General features: G+C 33.4%; 2 protein-coding genes and 1 long non-coding RNA gene across 6 annotated transcripts; 1 reads left to right on the top strand and 2 right to left on the bottom strand.

Annotated features, from left to right (window-relative positions):
* Positions 1 to 6273: 6273 nt before the first annotated feature.
* Positions 6274 to 7091, bottom strand: LOC121746201. 2 transcript variants are annotated; one of them, XR_006038927.1, is made up of 3 exons: positions 6767 to 7091; positions 6532 to 6677; positions 6274 to 6415 (listed from the first exon to the last, which is right to left on the bottom strand). It is a non-coding gene; the product is annotated as an uncharacterized LOC121746201 (long non-coding RNA). The 2 variants fall into 2 exon arrangements; XR_006038928.1 differs by lacking the exon at positions 6274 to 6415 and having other exon boundaries at positions 6494 to 6677; positions 6767 to 6872; positions 6977 to 7069.
* Positions 7092 to 9023: 1932 nt separating this feature from the next.
* On the bottom strand, positions 9024 to 10812 carry LOC121746198 (pectin acetylesterase 8-like). Of its 3 annotated transcripts, none has more exons than XR_006038925.1 (7): positions 10405 to 10812; positions 10045 to 10313; positions 9841 to 9967; positions 9678 to 9770; positions 9517 to 9603; positions 9316 to 9440; positions 9024 to 9235 (listed from the first exon to the last, which is right to left on the bottom strand). XR_006038925.1 is itself a non-coding variant. In XM_042140125.1 (7 exons), exons 2-6 carry the CDS (start codon positions 10120 to 10122, stop codon positions 9350 to 9352), a joined length of 444 nt encoding a protein of 147 aa, XP_041996059.1. In that variant the 5' UTR covers positions 10123 to 10313; positions 10405 to 10794; the 3' UTR covers positions 9034 to 9235; positions 9316 to 9349. The 3 variants fall into 3 exon arrangements, 2 of the variants coding, with proteins under 2 accessions (XP_041996059.1, XP_041996058.1); XM_042140125.1 differs by having other exon boundaries at positions 9034 to 9235; positions 9678 to 9738; positions 10405 to 10794; XM_042140124.1 differs by having other exon boundaries at positions 9035 to 9235; positions 9678 to 9757; positions 10405 to 10795.
* Positions 10813 to 15041: 4229 nt separating this feature from the next.
* Positions 15042 to 15527, top strand: LOC121744635 (uncharacterized mitochondrial protein AtMg00810-like). The gene has a single exon (XM_042138233.1). The coding sequence runs from the start codon at positions 15042 to 15044 to the stop codon at positions 15525 to 15527; it is 486 nt and encodes a 161-aa protein (XP_041994167.1).
* The last annotated feature ends 3217 nt before the right edge of the window (positions 15528 to 18744 follow it).

The raw sequence follows: 18744 nt of genomic DNA, 5'->3' as shown, positions 1-18744 counted from the left end.
AAAAAGTATTATTTAGTAACAAGAATTAACTACGATGTTGTTCCCAGAATTAACCACGATCTTGTACGTACCTACAAACTTTAATGTAAAAGTGATATAAAAATAATTGTGGCCATTCTTTTACTTTTACTTTATTCGAAACAAAAATTATTGTACTCATTGGATTAAGTGATACACGTGAAAACCATCACTCAGAAATAATTACAGTTATTAATATAAACATTAATTCATAGAAGTGTTTCAAGAACAGTTCTTGAACTCAAATGATAGTAATATTATTATTATTATTATTATTATTATTATTAAATCAATAAATAGTAATTAAAATTAATATTTATATCAATCAATAAGTTACTAGCTATGTGTTGTTAAATCATTAATAAAAACAATTTATAATTGAAGTAACTTTTGAGAGAATGTAAGGTTGATTCAAATGGTTTGAAATAATTGAAGTAATTTTTGAGAGAGAATGTTAGTTTGATTCAAATGACTTAAAATAATTGAAGTAACTTTTGAGAGAGAATGTTAGGTTGATTCAAATGGCTTGAAATAATTGAAGTAACTTTTGAGAGAGAATGTTAGGTTGATTCAAATGGCTTGAAATAATTGAAGTGGTTTTTGCAAGAAAATGTTAGGTTCCTTAAAATTTATTCTGACTTGAAATAATTGAGGGTTATGAGGTAATATCTTCCTTTGGTTTTGTATAAATATACATAAATATGTTGGCAATTGAAACTAAAATAATATATTACAACTATTTCACATCAGTGTTCACATAGACGTGAAACCATTATGTAATTTTAATGGGCCACTTCTCCTATCACCAATTGGTTTTAGGATGGAACTCATTGATTTCTATCATGGTATCAGAGCGGGTCGCCGATTGTGGGTCAAATTTAACTGATCCAGCAGTATATCTGGACTGAAAACGAAAAAATTGATTGACCTAGCAGTATATATGGGCTTGAAATTTGGGCCATTGGTCCAACCGATCTGGAAAAAATTGGACAAGTCGTCCAATCGATCAGAAAAAAAGTCCAACCCCTCCAAGGTTCACCTTGAAGGGATTGAGGGAGAGTGTTGACAATTGAAACTAAAATAATATATACAACTATCTCACATCGGTGTTCATATAGACTTGAAATCACTATATAATTCTAATTGGTCACTCCTTTTATCACAAATTGGTTTAAGATAGAACCCATGAATTTCAATCAAAACGTATCCTCTTCCTTGGTTTAATTATTCTAGCAAAACATGAAAAAGGGTGCAAGGTTAAGAAGATAACATGATTATGGTGCAAGAAGCTCCTAATTAGATCAAATATGTCCTCAATTGATTAAGGAGTATAAAGGAAAAAATTGAGGACTTAAATGTAGTACTTAATAGTTTTTCAAAGGTATATGATGATATTCTTTTGAATTGAGAACTTGAGATACTTAAAATAAGTACAAATCTCATTTTTAGGTCACAGAATTTAAAGTGTACTCTTTAACATAAAATAATAAACGGCCTCCATTATGATTTATTCTTATATTATTACAACAAGAATGAATATTTCAATATTCCCACACTTAATTTATAATAACATAAAGATGGAAATTATTTGGGAATAAAGAAAACATTCTTATATGATTATTGGGTCACCAAATTGTGAATTACAGATTATGTAGACAAAATTGATAAAGTTTAGTAGCTCTTTCATCAATTAGATCAACTTCTTGGCCGCAAAAATTCAATGCTTTTGCATCCGAAGCCATTTGAGGTATGCAATCTTGAGCAATTTGTATATAATAACGACAACAACCATCGAATACTGGATCATAAGTCACATCATAACAAAAGGCATTGAAAATTGAGTCCTGGCAACTATTATATGTGACAACTGTGTAGCATGTAGCACTATTTTTTTCATTTATAACTGGAGAAATTATGTTACCATTAATTTCTTGGAGTTCACCAGAAATCAATACACTGATAATCAGAAAAATTAGGATATGAATCATGGTGAAAGTGTTGATGTGAAATGATAGGTTAATAGACTTCTTCTAAATATATTCAAGAAAGTTATAGATGGTTAATTAATTGGATGCATGCGTTTCATTCCTTCAATTTAATTATCCCAATTGAAACCTATGAAATATTAATAATGCCGTTGGAAAAATTGATAGTGAATTTAATATATAACTGTCGGAGATTTATCAGCGGAGGTTACATCAGTAATCAACAATAAATGTACATGTACGTATGTTGGTAAATCCATAAAGTCAACTCCATTTTTTTCTAGTGATTCTTCCAATTGAAACATGTGAAATTTTAATAGTATTCTATACATTCGTGTGGTAATATTGATTCAACGCTACTTAATAATATTTGTGTTAATAAAATGTGTGATTAATTTTGTGCTAATGGCTCTTATAACTAATGCTCTTTTTTGTATACTATATCAAATTTAAGCACTTATTTGTGAACATATTTGGAGGCTCAGACTTGAGAGAGTCGTGGGTGGATTAAAAGGCCTCTTATATGGTCTGCAAATATTTAAAAGAAAGAAGTAAAATTATCATTTTCTCAAACATTAATTAATAGTAAAAAAATCAACTTCTAAAAGAATTATAAAGTGGAGCACTACTATTAAACACACCAAATTTCCCAATTTGATCGTTGAATTGGGGGTCCAAAAACGTCCATCGGTTAAGACAGTGTGAATGAGGCATGCATGTATAAACATTCCTATTGTTGGATTATTTGAGATCACATACAAAGTAAGTCATTTATTCACGGACGAAAAAATTACTTATAAATATAAACCTGCTCGTCTTTGAGTTGTATTAGCAATTTCAGTGAATGGAACATCGAGGCTGCTTGCAAGAAGGCATGCAACCATCATCAAGGAAATGATAAGCTTCCACATCTATAGAGTGAGAGAAATTGTTGGGTACGCTCGCGTCCGGCCGGCCGGCACTCATTGAGACGCCCTGGGCGGCATGAATTAATCGAAATAATTGTAAATTGCACGGATTTGCTCCTGCCTAAGATTGATTCAGTTTGCTTTGGCAATCATCAACGTTATCACACCATCAACCTCCCTATATAATTAAAGAAAGTCAAACATAACCTAAAATTAAGATATTTCATGAAAAAATAGTTTAAATCAATTATAACCATGAGAAAGAGGAGCCAATTCTTGGCCCCGTCTCCTGACCCGGCCGAGTAATAGTAGCCAGCCGGTGAGCCGTCCATACACACTGAAATGGAATTATGTGTATATAATCACATACAAAGTAAGTCATTTATTCACGGATGAAAAAATTACTTATAAATATAAACCTGCTAGTCTTTGAATTGCATTAGCAACTTCAGTGAATGTAACATCGAGGCTGCTTGCAAGAAGGAATGCAGCCATTAAGCAAATGATCATGCAGTGAAGCTTCCACATCTAGAGAGTGAGAAAAAATTAGCATTAATTACTCTGTAAATTGATGAATTTAGTGAATGGAAAAGTATATGAAATTTTGAAAACTATCACCTCTTGGAGGTTGAGAGGATGGTTACGACTTGGTGAGGTTGAGAGAATAGTTAGGACTTGGTGATTCTAAAGAGTGAGTGAGAATGACGAGTAATTCTCCAACATTATGGGCATATAAATAATAATACTGATTGTGTCATAATAATACTGATTGTGTCATAATAATACTGTGTTTGAAAAGTGAGTGAAGTGGAGAATGTTATGTTTCTGATATTGATATGGAGAAACTATTTAAGTAGTAGTAATTTTTTAGAGAGGAAGTTAGGTTCATTCAAACGGCTTGAAATAATTGAAGTAACTTTTGAGAGAGAATGTTAGGTTGATTCAAATGGCTTGAAATAATTGAAGTAACATTTGAGAGAGAATGTTAGGTTGATTCCAATGACTTGAAATAATTGAAGTAACATTTGAGAGAGAATGTTAGGTTGATTCAAATGGCTTGCAATAATTGAAGTAACTTTTGAGAAAGAATGTTGGGTTGATTCAAATTGCTTGAAATAATAGAAGTAATTTTTGAGAGAGAATGTTAAGTTGATTCAAATGGCTTGAAATAACTGAAGTAATTTTTGCAAGAAAATGTTAGGTCGCTTCATATTGATTCTGACTTGAAATAATTGAGGGATATGAGGTAATATCTTCCTTTGGTTTTGAATAAAGATACATAAACATGTTGGCAATTGAAACTAAAATAATATATTACAACTATCTCATATCGGTGTTCAAATAGACTAGAAACCACTATGTAATTCTAATGGGTCACTCATCCTATCACCAATTGGTTTTAAGATGAAACTAATGGATTTCTATCATGGTATCAGAGCGAGTCGTCGATTGTGGGTCAAATTTAACTTATCCAGCATTATATTTGGACTGAAACCGAAAAAATTGATTGACCCAACAGTATACCTGGGCTTAAAATTTGGGTCAGTGGTCCAACAGATTAGAATAAAATTGGACAAGTCTTCCAATCGATTAGAAAAAAAAGTCCATCTCCTCCAAGGTTCACCTTGAAGGGTTTGAGGGAGGGTGTTGGCAATTGAAACTAAAATAATATATTACAACTAACCCACATCGATGTTCATATAGACTTAAAATACTATATAATTTTAATGAACCACTCCTCCTATCACCAATTAGTTTTAGGATGGAACCCATAAATTTATATCAAAACATACCCTCCTCCTTGGTTTAATTATTCTAGCAAAATATGAAAAAGGGTGCAAGCTTAAGAAGATAACACGACCTAGTGATTAATTTATTTTGTATACTAAACAATGGGCCGTAATAATTATTTTATCTTTGTGAAATATAGCAACCAAAACGTAGCCTAAATCGTATTTGTGTTAAAATCATGATTGGACAAAATTACCCTTATTAAAAGTTGATAACATATCATCTTTTAATTGAAGGCTCAGACTTGAGAGAGTCGTGGGTGGATTAATTTGTGTGACTTTTAAATAAGGGTGAAAGCTGTTTCAAGTTTAAACAAATGGAAATATCGTAGTTTATCAAAGTTTAATTATTGGATACCAACCTATATATGTAAGTGTATTGGATGGATGATTATAAATCTGATATATGTCCCATTCTTGTTACACTTATGTCTCCATCACCATCCTGCAACTCACATTTATTAATAAAAAATTTAATCCCCTTTAGTTATGGGATTTGGATGGTGATTTTTATTTGGAAATATGGGCTTAACTATTAGGCAATTACCTTAAGTGGTAATCAATTAACGGTGTCATAGCTTCGTACGACTTAAGTCCCTAACCTTTAATCTCTTTTATGTAAAAAGGCACACATTTTTAGCATATTCATCCAATTGTTTGTTCGATGACAAATTTATTTTAATTATTTGTGGTTTTTTATTGGATGTAGGAAATGATATGATTTTATTAGTCTTGTCTTGGTTGGACAAATTCAGCCCACAATTTAATCTCGAGATAGTGTTAAGTAGGAATAATCTTAGTTTACAAATTTTATTCAAGATTAGCTTGTCTCGATATTATCTAAAATAGAAGTAGATCGAGTCTATTTGTTGACGAAAATTTGTACTCACGAGTCATGACAAATCTTACATAACATTATCCCGAGATGAGGCATCGGATCGTATCTAGTCAACCAAATACTACTACTATTAATAATATACAATATTATACTCCCTCTGCCTCCTTGTAAGTGAGATATTTAATTTGAGCACAAGATTTAACTAATAAAAGTGGATAAAGTGGAGTATTGTTTTGATTTCCTCCTAGAGGAACATGATTATGGTGCAAGAAGCTCCTAATTAGATCAAATATGTCCTCAATTGATTAAGGAGTATAAAAGGAATAAAATTGAGGACTTAAATGTAGTACTTAATAGTTTTTCAAAGGTATATGATGCTATTCTTTTGAGTTGAGAACTTGAGATACTTAATAGAAGTACAAATCTCGTTTTTAGGTCACAGAATTTAAAGGGTACTCTTTAACATAAAAATAACAGCCTCCATTATGATTTATTCTTATACTATTACAAGAATGAATATTTCAATATTCCCATAATTTATAATAACATAAAGAAGGAAATTATTTGGGAATAAAGAAAACATTATTATATGATTATTGGATCACCAAATTGTGAATTACAGATTACGTAGACAAAATTGATTAAGACTAGTATATATTTGTGAATATATTTGTCGGTTTCACAACTACAACTACAGAGATAACATTATCGAGTATCAAAAACAGTAATCCTGATTTAAAGAAAACTGAGCATATTGCATAATTCATTGGATGATAACATTTTTTTCTTAGTACATATCTCTAAAAAATTAGCAGCAGTAATAAGTCTAACTGGTTTTCTGTCAAAGTACCAATTTGCAAAAGCCTCTTGTATGCTCTGCAAATATTTGAAAGAGAAGAAGTAAAATTAACATTTTCTCAAACATTAATTAATACTAAAAGAAAATCAATTTCTAACAGAATTATAAAGTGGAGCACTACTATTAAACTCACCAAATTTCCCAATTTGATGGTTGAATTGGGGGTCCAAAAACGTCCATCAATTAAGACAGTGTGAATGAGGCATGCATGTATAAACATGCCTATTGTTGGATTATTTGAGATCTCTCTAACGGCTTTTAAAAATGCACCCCCTAAATCTGTATCCAAAACTCAATTGTTTAATTAGTTTTGTCTAATAAAAAATATTACTTCAAGCTTGTAGAACAAAAAATATAGATTAGTGTACCAGTTATTAATTGTTTGTCTGTACTTGTACAAGTACTAAGATTGTTCACGCACGATTGCCATCTTTCGCTGTCATAAGAAAGTGGAGGTACCAAACGGTATCGAACCTAAAACAAATACGTACTAATAAGTATGAAATTCGCATTATATTTATCAAAATTATTACTACTGTTTATAGAAATTATTCTACTTAGCTACATACCCTACATACCTGATATGCATCAAATGCACTATCCAATATAATGTCACGCCCGCATTTTCTAAGGATAGAAAACACGGTTGATCGCGACTAGGGGAGGATTAAAGAAGCGGGGAAGAAAGAGGAAAACAACACAAATCGACCATAGCTCGAAACAAATGGGAATAGCTCGAATAAAATCAGAGTATCTCAACAATCAACAACTCGAAACAAATATTATCTCAACAATATTTGGCAAAAGAAACAATATTTAGCGGAAGCATTTCGAGAGTAGAATAATGCTATGTATGAAGACACAACATATTCTAGACATTTGCTAGACATTCTTCACTTTTATGCTCAACACCCACCGCGCTCGTCACCGCTCAACCTGCACATTTTTAAAAAGAAATGCAGGGCTGAGTACTTGATGCACTCAGTGGACTCATGTCGAAAATATTTTATAAAAAGTATTTATCATGCCACCATTGAGTGACCTTGGGGTTTTAACTTTAGAAATTGCCCAAGACACTAAAATCATTTCCATCGTAAAACTCGTGACTGCAGTCATTTTCTCATAGATGTCTACCATATCTGATCCATTGATGACAAAAGCCACATCAGATAGGTTTCCATAGAACAAAACAAAACACGGCATGACAAATATTCATATTATTTTTACATAAAAATATACTTAGGGCATTGCCCTTATTTAAAAAGAAAGCCCACCTCGCTTGCTTATACCACACAATCACGACTTTACGCAACCTTTTACTCTTGGTAAACCTCGTATGTGCAACAACCCTTGTCAATATCACCACACAATCAGGTTTTCCATTATTACAATTATCATGCATGTCATATCGTTCCTTTCATCGTTTTCTTAGATTGTCCATTCCCGAACGTTCATCAACATAAGGAAAAACATGCCACAATATTTCTCAACGTGTTACACATAATCATGCCAGGATACCTTCCTAAATCATACATGCATCATATAATTCATTAAAACTTAGCAACAAGTGATATTTTCACCAAACAACAAAACTGGCAGAATTGAGCGGTTGGTTGTAAAAATCACCAAAAATTGCCCCGACCTCATATGAAGCTAAAATTTGGTCACAACACAGTAGACACATTCGAGTTCATCCAGTTAAAATTTCACACTTAAATCATATCATTTGGTCAATCAAAACATTTATGCAACTCTCTGATCGGAACATAAAAATTCTGGCAGCACTGCGCTGTTCATTTGAAAATTTCACCACATATTCATCTGATGTCCAATAAGGCTGAAACTTTTACACGACTCAGAAGACACTTCAAATTTTCATCTAATTCAAGAATCACATCAAACGGAGGTCATTTGGTCGGTCAAAAAATACGAAACTTTCTGGGCGAGAACACAAGTTCTGACAGAACTGCGCAGTTAACTTTAAAAATTCATTTAAAATTCATCTTTCGTCAAAAGAGGCTGAAATTTATACACAACATAGAAGACATCTCAAAATTTATTCAGTTAAAAATTCGTACCAAAATAAGATCGTTTGGTCGGTCAAACACACGTCGGAATATACTATCCGAACATGATGATTCAGAATTATTCTAAATGAATGCAAAGAATTCAAGGCTGGGAATTGATCGGTGATTACCTTCTTAGGCGGCAGAAAACTCTCTTCTCCAACTCGGTTCATTCTCTAAATTTTAGTTCTCGATTTTTCTTGGTATTGAATTTATGTGTAGAAAGATCGTGGCATTGATTGTATATATATAGGCAAACTAATAGATATTGATGGATTTGGTGGTTGGAGAGATTTAGAGAGTATAGATATGGGGAAATCGTTTGGTGATATGGTTTAGAGAAATATATTTGACCAAGTCAACTAGGAAAAGATTTAATTAGATTTATTTGATTTTTTTTCTCCTTTATTTTTTTCGGGGTGTTACATATAAAGATTGGAGTTTGAATGTCTCGTACTAGATTTTCAGGGAAGAAACACTGCAAAATAATTAATTACTACCAAATATTTGTCAATATTAACTTTTAATTTATTATAATGCTAATCATATAAGTCACTTACCAAACTCGGATCTATTCTCTCAGTGCATGTCACGGGAAGGAGGCTATAATAGTGGAGTATTCGATAAATAAGAGATTGATGTTTATGAATCAAATATGTCAAATTGTTTTGAAGAAATTCATATGTTTACAAAGAAGTGATACATACATGGAGCGTAATTACGGAGGCGGCAAAATATTTCTCTCTGTAGTCGGCATTAAGGACATTCTCTCTGTCACGTAACACAAAAAAGAGACCAAATCAAGTAGCAGTCAAAAAATCACCAAAAAGTAATTAATTTGAGATTCTTACCCTCGAAAGAAAAATCCCCCATCCGAGAGGCATTTCACTCTGCCCACATCGGGGAGACGTGCTCGAAAGCCGTCACAATGTAAGATAGTCGCAAGCCCCCCTGCCGATATTCCAGAAAGAATAGCCTGCAAATAAATACACTATAATTAGATGCATCACAAATATAAAATAATATTGCATTGATTAAAGAAATGAACCTACATTCTCTCCAACGCCCATCCCTTTAGCCAAAAGGTCGTCAACAACAGCATCAAAAATCCTGGATCCACGAAATTGAAGTTTCGGTCCCTGGTACAACATGACGGGTCATGTTAATAAATAATTAAATAAAGTTATTGCAAAGTTTTGAATTACTAACTTACTTGGCCATCAAACTCGGTGTCACCGAGGAATGATGATTGGTCACAATAGGCCACGAAAATCCTATTCCAATTATAGAAATCTGAAAATGATACCTGTTAAATAAAATTAAAACGAATTAATTAATTAATTAATTAATGCTTCTCTCTCAATATATAAATATACCCGGGTTGATTTGGCGATCTGGGCTAAGAATCTCAGAGAATTTGGTAAAAGGCATGAATTTGCTACTGCCAAAAGATTGATTCAGTTTGCTTTGGCAATCATCAACGTTATCACACCATCCACCTCCCTATATAATTAAAGAAAGTCAGACATAACATAAAATTAAGATATTTCAAGAAAAAAAAAGTTTAAATCAATTATAACCATGAGAAAAAGGAGCCAATTCTTGGCCCCGTCTCCTGACCCGGCCGAGTAATAGTAGCCAGCCGGTGAGCCGTCCATACACACTGAAATGGAATTATGTGTATATAATCACATACAAAGTAAGTCATTTATTCATGGATGAAAAAATTACTTATAAATATAAATCTGCTCGTCTTTGCATTAGCAACTTCAGTGAATGGAACACCGAGGCTGCTTGCAAGAAGGCATGCATCCATTAAGCAAATGATCATGCAGTGAAGCTTCCACATCTAGAGAGTGACAAAAAAAATAGCATTGATTACTTTGTAAATTGATGAATTTAGTAAATGGAAAAGTATATGAAATTTTGAAAACTATCACCTTTTGGAGGTTGAGAGAATGGTTAGGACTTGGTGATTCTAAAGACTTGGTGAGGTGGAGAGAATGGTTAGAACTTGGTGATTCTAAAGAGTGAGTGAGAATGACGAATAATTCTCCAAAATTATGGGCATATAAATAATAATACTGATTGTGTCATAATTATATCAAATTGAAAAATATACAGCTTTTCTCCTCTATAACTCATAGCTTTGCAAATAGAGGAAACCACAACTTTTCTCCATAACTCATAGCTTTGCAAATAGAGGAAACCACAGCTTTTCTCCATAACTCATAGCTTTACAAATAGAGGAAACCACTTTTCTCCATAACTCATAGCTTTGCAAATAGATGAAACCACAACTTTTCTCCATAACTCATAGCTTTGCAAATAGAGGAAACCACAGCTTTTCTCCATAACTTATAGCTTTACAAATAGAGGAAACCACTTTTCTCCATTACTCATAGCTTTGCAAATAGATGAAACCATAACTTTTCTCCATAACTCATAGCTTTGCAAATAGAGGAAACCACAACTTTTCTCCATAACTCATAACTTTGCAAATAGAGGAAACCACATTTCTCTATAACTCATAGCTTTGCAAATAGAGGAAACCACAGCTTTCTCCATAACTCATAGCTTTGCAAATAGAGGAAACTACAGCTTTTCTCCATAACTCATAGCTTTACAAATAGAGGAAACCACTTTTCTCCATAACTCATAGCTTTGCAAGTAGAGGAAACCACAGCTTTTCTCCATAACTCATAGCTTTGCAAATAGAGGAAACCACAGCTTTTCTCCAAACTCATAGCTTTGCAAATAGAGGAAACAACTTTTCTCCATAACTCATAGCTTTGCAAATAGAGGAAACTACGTCTTTTCTTCATAACTCATAACTTTGCATATAGAGGAAACCACAACTTTTCTCCATAACTCATAGCTTTGCAAATAGGGGAAACCACTTTTCACCTTAACTCATAGCTTTGCAAATAGAGGAAACCACTTTGATGACTAATCCATTCACATATTTCTCAAAATGAAGAAAACATCAAAAGAGATTATTAAATGGGCCTTTAGCATTTTCAATAAATCGGAAAGTGAAGATAAAGAGGCCCCAATAAGCAAAAGTATTTTTATTTCTTAATTTAATTCCTGACCACAAGTCATTTTTATGGCCAATAGGACTACGTTGGCTTTGATTATGACAGGTAAATCACAGCCGCAACTCTTTGGAAAACAAAAATAATTAATTATGGTTTTATGGAAGTTGTTTAACATTTAACTAATTCTCACTATTTTGGTAAAGATCTTCACGAGGCTTTCGTTTGTAAATAGATTCTTGTTAGTTTATTAATGGGGTTTTGAGTGTGACCGATAACTGTTTTTTTTGGGATCAATTCGTCTTCTTGTTTTTGTCGAATATCAGTGCTCATAATTAGGCTAATACGACAATAATTTTCAGCATTATCCACTATTCATTTCTTGTACACAAATATTTTATTTATTTCGGACTAACTAAGTATGATTTAATATTCATTCATATTTAGTTAAAAATCCATATGAATCGAAAATGAGTTCATAACTAAAAAGGATGTGGTTGATAGTGCTTGACATAGAATCTTGATCGTTGTGACGATTCTTTACTTTATCCAACGAATTGAATACAATAATATACTATTGAATAATGATGGAATGATCTAGTGTGTAGTTAGTTTATCACTTAATTGGGAATAAAGATGGAAATTATTTGGGAATAAAGAAAGCATTCTTATATGATTTCGTGAATAAGAAGAATTAGAGGAACGCCTTCGGTATTTTGGTGCTGTGTTTGAAAAGTGAGTGATGTGGAGAATGTTATGTTTCTGATATTGCTATGGAGGAACTATTTAAGTAGTAGTAATTTTTTAGAGAGGAAGTTAGGTTGATTCAAATGGATTGAAATAATTGAAGTAATTTTTTAGAAAGAATGTTAGGTTGAGTCAAATGGCTTGAAATAAATAATTGAAATAACTTTTGAGAGAGAATGTTAGGTTGATTCAAATGGCTTGAAATAATTGAAGTAATTTTTGCAAGAAAATGTTAGGTTGCTTCAAATTGATTCGGACTTGAAATAATTGAGGGTTATGAGGTAATATCTTCCTTTGGTTTTGAATAAATATACATAAACATGTTGGCAATTGAAACTAAAATAATATATTACCACTATCCCATATCGGTGTTAACATAAACTTGAAACCACTATGTAATTCTAATGGACCACTCATCCTATCACCAATTGGTTTTAAGATGAAACTCATGGATTTCTATCATGGTATCAGAGTGGGTCGCCGATTGTGGATCAAATTTAACTGATCCAGCAGTATATTTGGACTGAAACCGAAAAAATTGATTGACCCAGCAGTATATTTGGGCTTAAAATTTGGGCTAGTGGTCCAACCTATTAGAATAAAATTGGACAAGTCGTCCAATCGAGCAGAAAAAAAGTCCAACTCCTCCAAGGTTCACCCTAAAGGGTTTGAGAGAGGGTGTTGGCAATTGAAACTAAAATATTATATTACAACTATCCTACATCGGTATTCATATAGAGTTGAAATCACTATATAATTTTAATGAGCCACTCCTCTTATCACCAATTAATTTTAGGATGGAACCATTGATTTCTATCAAAACATACCCTCCTCCTTGGTTTAATTATTCTAGCAAAACATGAAAAAGGGTGCAAGCTTATCACCAATTAATTTTAGGATGGAACCATTGATTTCTATCAAAACATACCCTCCTCCTTGGTTTAATTATTATAGCAAAACATGAAAAGGGGTGCAAGCTTAAGAAGATAACACGACCTAGTGATTAATTTATTTTGTATACTAAACAATGGGCCGTTATAAATATTTTATCTTAGTGAAATATAGCAACCAAAACGTAGCCTAAATTGTATTTGTGTTAAAATCATGATTGGACAAAATTACCCTGATAACATATCATCTTTTAATTAGAGGCTCAGACTTGAGAGAGTCGTGGGTGGATTAATTTGTGTGACTTTTAAATATGGGTGAAAGCTGTTTCAAGTTTAAACAAATGGAAATATCATAGTTTATCAAAGTTTAATTATTGGATACCAACCTATATATGTAAGTGTATTGGATGGATGATTATAAATCTGATATATGTCCCATTCTTGTTACACTTATGTCTCCATCACCATCCTGCAACGCACATTTATTAATAAAAAATTTAATCCCCTTTAGTTATGGGATTTTAATCAACGAATGGATGTTGATTTTTAATTGGAAATATGGGCTTAACCATTAGGCAATTACCTTACGTGGTAATTAATTAACGGTGTCATAGCTTCGTACGACTTAAATCCCTAACCTTAATCTCTTTTATATAAAAGGGCACACATTTTTAGCATATTCACCTAATTATTTGTTCGATGACAAATTTACTTTAATTCTTTGTGGTTTTTTATTGGATATTGGAAATGACATGGTTTTATTAGTCTTGTTTTGGTTGGACAAATTCATCCCGCAATTTAATCTCGTGTTAGTGTTAAGTAGAAATAATCTTAGTTTACAAATTTTATTCAAGATTAGCTTGTCTCGATATTATCTAAAATTGATGTAGCTCGAGTCTATGTGTTGACGAAAATTAGTGCAAGAAGCTCCTATTATATCAAATATGTCTTCAATTGATTAAGGAGTATAAAAGGAAAAAAATTGAGGACTTAAATGTAGTACTTAATAGTTTTTCAAAGGTATATGATGCTATTCTTTTGAGTTGAGAACTTGAGATACTTAAAATAAGTACAAATCTCATTTTTAGGTCACAGAATTTAAAGGGTACTCTTTAACATAAAAATAATAAACAGCCTCCATTATGATTTATTCTTATACTATTACAAGAAAGAATAAACTCCTTCGAGAATGCACTGTATGAGGAAGAAGAAATACCACAGACATGGGAAGAAGCTATGAGACACAAACATTGGAAGGAAGCAATGAAAGAGATAGATGCGCTGATCCGAAACCACACATTGGAGAAGTGTGCTCTGCCTGAAGGGAAGCCACCAGTAGGCTGTCGATGGGTCTTCACTATCAAAAGGCGACCTAATGGCTCGATAGAAAGGTACAAGGCACGGCTTGTTGCGAAAGGCTACACTCAGACTTATGGAGTGGACTATTTGGAGACCTTCTCGCTAGTAGCCAAGATGGACACTGTTCGAGTATTGCTATCTGTTGCTGCTAATAGGGACTGGCCATTGCATCAGTTCGATGTGACGAATGTCTTCCTTCATGGTGAGTTGAAGAAGGAAGAGGAAGTGTATATGGAGGCACCTCCGGGTTTTGCAGGGGAATTCAAGACAGGTGAAGGTTGTCGATTAAGGAAGACCTTGTACGGATTAAAGCATTCCCCAAGAGTGTGGTTTGGAAAATTTGCCGGAGCAATGAGCAGTTATGGATACACACAAAGCAATTCAGATCATACTCTATTTCTGAAGAAGAAGAAGAAGAAGAAGAAGAAGAAGAAGGGTGACAAGATCACATGCTTAATCATTTATGTTGATAACATGATTATTACAGGTGACGACCTAGAAGAAATTGAGGATTTAAAGAAGAACTTATTCCAATAATTTGAGATGAAGGACTTGGGTGATCTCAAGTATTTTCTGAGGATTGAGGTTCTAAAGTCAACTAAATGGATCTTTCTGCGACAAAGGAAGTATATCTTGGACATCCTCGCGGAAACTGGACTACTAGAATGTAAGCCAGCAGACACTCCTATGGCAGTTAACCATGGCCTACGAATCAGAGAAGAAGCTGAGTTGACTGATCGTAGTCGATACCAGCGACTAGTTGGAAAACTCATATACCTTTCGCACACCAGGCCGGATATAGCTTATGCAGTGGGGATCGTAAGTCAATTCATGCACAAGCTACAGACTGACCACATGGAGGCAGCACTTAGGATTTGTCGATATTTGAAGGAACCCCGAGACATGGCGTGTTATTTTCCAAGAACGGACACCTTGAGATTCATGGGTATACTGATGCTGATTGGGCAGGGAACCCAAATGATAGGAAGTCCACAGCAGGCTACTTTACCTTTGTTGGATGTAATTTAGTAGCGTGGAAGAGTAAGAAGCAGAAGGTGGTGGCTCTCTCGAGTGCTGAGGCATAATTTCGAGGAATCAAAAGTGGGTTGACTGAGATATTGTGGCTAAGGAGATTGATGAAAGAGATTAATTTCTCTCCCAATAAGTGTCAGTTGTATTGTGATAACAAGGCCCCCATAAGTATCTCACAAAACCCAGTTCAACATGATCGGACTAAGCATGTGGAGGTAGACAGACATTTCATCAAATAAAACATTGAGAAGGGTATTGTTGAGCTACCTTTTGTTCGATCAGAGGATCAACTTGCCGACATACTAACCAAGGCAGTCAACGTAAGAAACTTCGAAGATGTGTTATCCAAATTGAGTATTGGAGACCTCACCACTCAATTTGAGGGGGAGTGTTGAGAAAAGGAAAGATCTCTTAGAATAAAATCACCCTAAATTAGGAGTCAATCACCTAAATCAAGCACATGTAATATTGCTCCTAGAATAGATGATTTGCTTACCATGTACATTGTATTTCTACACCCTATTTAAAGGGAACATTACACAATGAATAATCATAAAACACAATACAAATCATTGTCTTCTACTGCTTTTCTCTCGCAATATGTCGTCTGTACCATTGAACAATATGATTTTTCTATATTCTCTTTATTGACCTTTTGGTTTTGTTAGGGCTTGTTTGATAAGTGTGTTTTTCTTTGTCTAGTTGGTATTAAGTGGTGTGTAGTTGTTATCAAATTAGTTGAGGTAAGTTGGTGGTCTAAGTAGTGCTTAGAGTGTTTCGTTTGTTGGGTGTTGGCTGTTTATTTTCATAATTATTCGTCAGACGTCTCCAGTGGCAGACATAGAAATAAATAACGATAAGGGCTGTGATTTCTAAATTTATTCTGACTTGAAATAATTGAGGGTTATGAGGTAATATCTTCCTTTGGTTTTGAATAAATATACATAAACATGTTGGCAATTGAAACTAAAATAATATATTATAACTATTTCACATCAGTGTTCACATAGACGTGAAACCATTATGTAATTTTAATGGGCCACTTCTCCTATCACCAATTGGTTTTAGGATGGAACTCATTGATTTCTATCATGGTATCAGAGCGGGTCGCCGATTGTGGGTCAAATTTAACTGATCCAGCAGTATATCTGGACTGAAACCGAAAAAATTGATTGACCTAGTAGTATATATGGGCTTGAAATTTGGGCCATTGGTCCAACCGATCTGGAAAAAATTGGACAAGTCGTCCAATCGATCAGAAAAAAAGTCCAACCCCTCCAAGGTTCACCTTGAAGGGATTGAGGGAGAGTGTTGACAATTGAAACTAAAATAATATATACAACTATCTCACATCGGTGTTCATATAGACTTGAAATCACTATATAATTCTAATTGGTCACTCCTTTTATCACAAATTGGTTTAAGATAGAACCCATGAATTTCAATCAAAACGTATCCTCTTCCTTGGTTTAATTATTCTAGCAAAACATGAAAAAGGGTGCAAGGTTAAGAAGATAACATGATTATGGTGCAAGAAGCTCCTAATTAGATCAAATATGTCCTCAATTGATTAAGGAGTATAAAAGAAAAAATTGAGGACTTAAATGTAGTACCTAATAGTTTTTCAAAGGTATATGATGATATTCTTTTGAATTGAGAACTTGAGATACTTAAAATAAGTACAAATCTCATTTTTAGGTCACAGAATTTAAAGTGTACTCTTTAACATAAAATAATAAACGGCCTCCATTATGATTTATTCTTATATTATTACAACAAGAATGAATATTTCAATATTCCCACACTTAATTTATAATAACATAAAGATGGAAATTATTTGGGAATAAAGAAAACATTCTTATATGATTATTGGGTCACCAAATTGTGAATTACAGATTATGTAGACAAAATTGATAAAGTTTAGTAGCTCTTTCATCAATTAGATCAACTTCTTGGCCGCAAAAATTCAATGCTTTTGCATCCGAAGCCATTTGAGGTATGCAATCTTGAGCAATTTGTATATAATAACGACAACAACCATCGAATACTGGATCATAAGTCACATCATAACAAAAGGCATTGAAAATTGAGTCCTGGCAACTATTATATGTGACAACTGTGTAGCATGTAGCACTATTTTTTTCATTTATAACTGGAGAAATTATGTTACCATTAATTTCTTGGAGTTCACCAGAAATCAATACACTGATAATCAGAAAAATTAGGATATGAATCATGGTGAAAGTGTTGATGTGAAATGATAGGTTAATAGACTTCTTCTAAATATATTCAAGAAAGTTATAGATGGTTAATTAATTGGATGCATGCGTTTCATTCCTTCAATTTAATTATCCCAATTGAAACCTATGAAATATTAATAATGCCGTTGGAAAAATTGATAGTGAATTTAATATATAACTGTCGGAGATTTATCAGCGGAGGTTACATCAGTAATCAACAATAAATGTACATGTACGTATGTTGGTAAATCCATAAAGTCAACTCCATTTTTTTCTAGTGATTCTTCCAATTGAAACATGTGAAATTTTAATAGTATTCTATACATTCGTGTGGTAATATTGATTCAACGCTACTTAATAATATTTGTGTTAATAAAATGTGTGATTAATTTTGTGCTAATGGCTCTTATAACTAATGCTCTTTTTTGTATACTATATCAAATTTAAGCACTTATTTGTGAACATATTTGGAGGCTCAGACTTGAGAGAGTCGTGGGTGGATTAAAAGGCCTCCTAAGGTCTCTAGCCAGCTCAACATCCACCGCAACATCCCGCTCAACCTGCAAAATTTTTAAAAGAAATTGCAGGGCTGAGTACTTGTTGTACTCAATGGGCTCATGCCGAAAACATTTATCAAGTTATGTCATCCATACCAGTGATCTCGAGTTTTATACGCAGTAAAGAAAATATCACGAGAACACAAAAAAGTTTCATAGACTGACCAGTCAAATAATCTCCCCACTTTTCACATCAATCCAACAGTCACAACCACAGTGCGACGAAAGTGTGGCCACACTATTCGCCCACGAGACCGGCCGACTTGCAAGGACGGCTCACGATCCCACCAGTGTACACAGCCCGATAGGGTTTACGGCCATACTCGGACCCGAATTCGTTTCACAAAACAACCATATAGCCTAACGGAGTAAACTCATACGAACTAGGCATCAGGCACACAATCTCATAACAAAAAC

The sequence above is a fragment of the Salvia splendens genome, chromosome 8 (genome assembly GCF_004379255.2).
Source record: "Salvia splendens isolate huo1 chromosome 8, SspV2, whole genome shotgun sequence".
Classification (NCBI taxonomy): Eukaryota; Viridiplantae; Streptophyta; class Magnoliopsida; order Lamiales; family Lamiaceae; genus Salvia; species Salvia splendens.
This window is presented reverse-complemented; position numbering and strand designations above follow the sequence as displayed.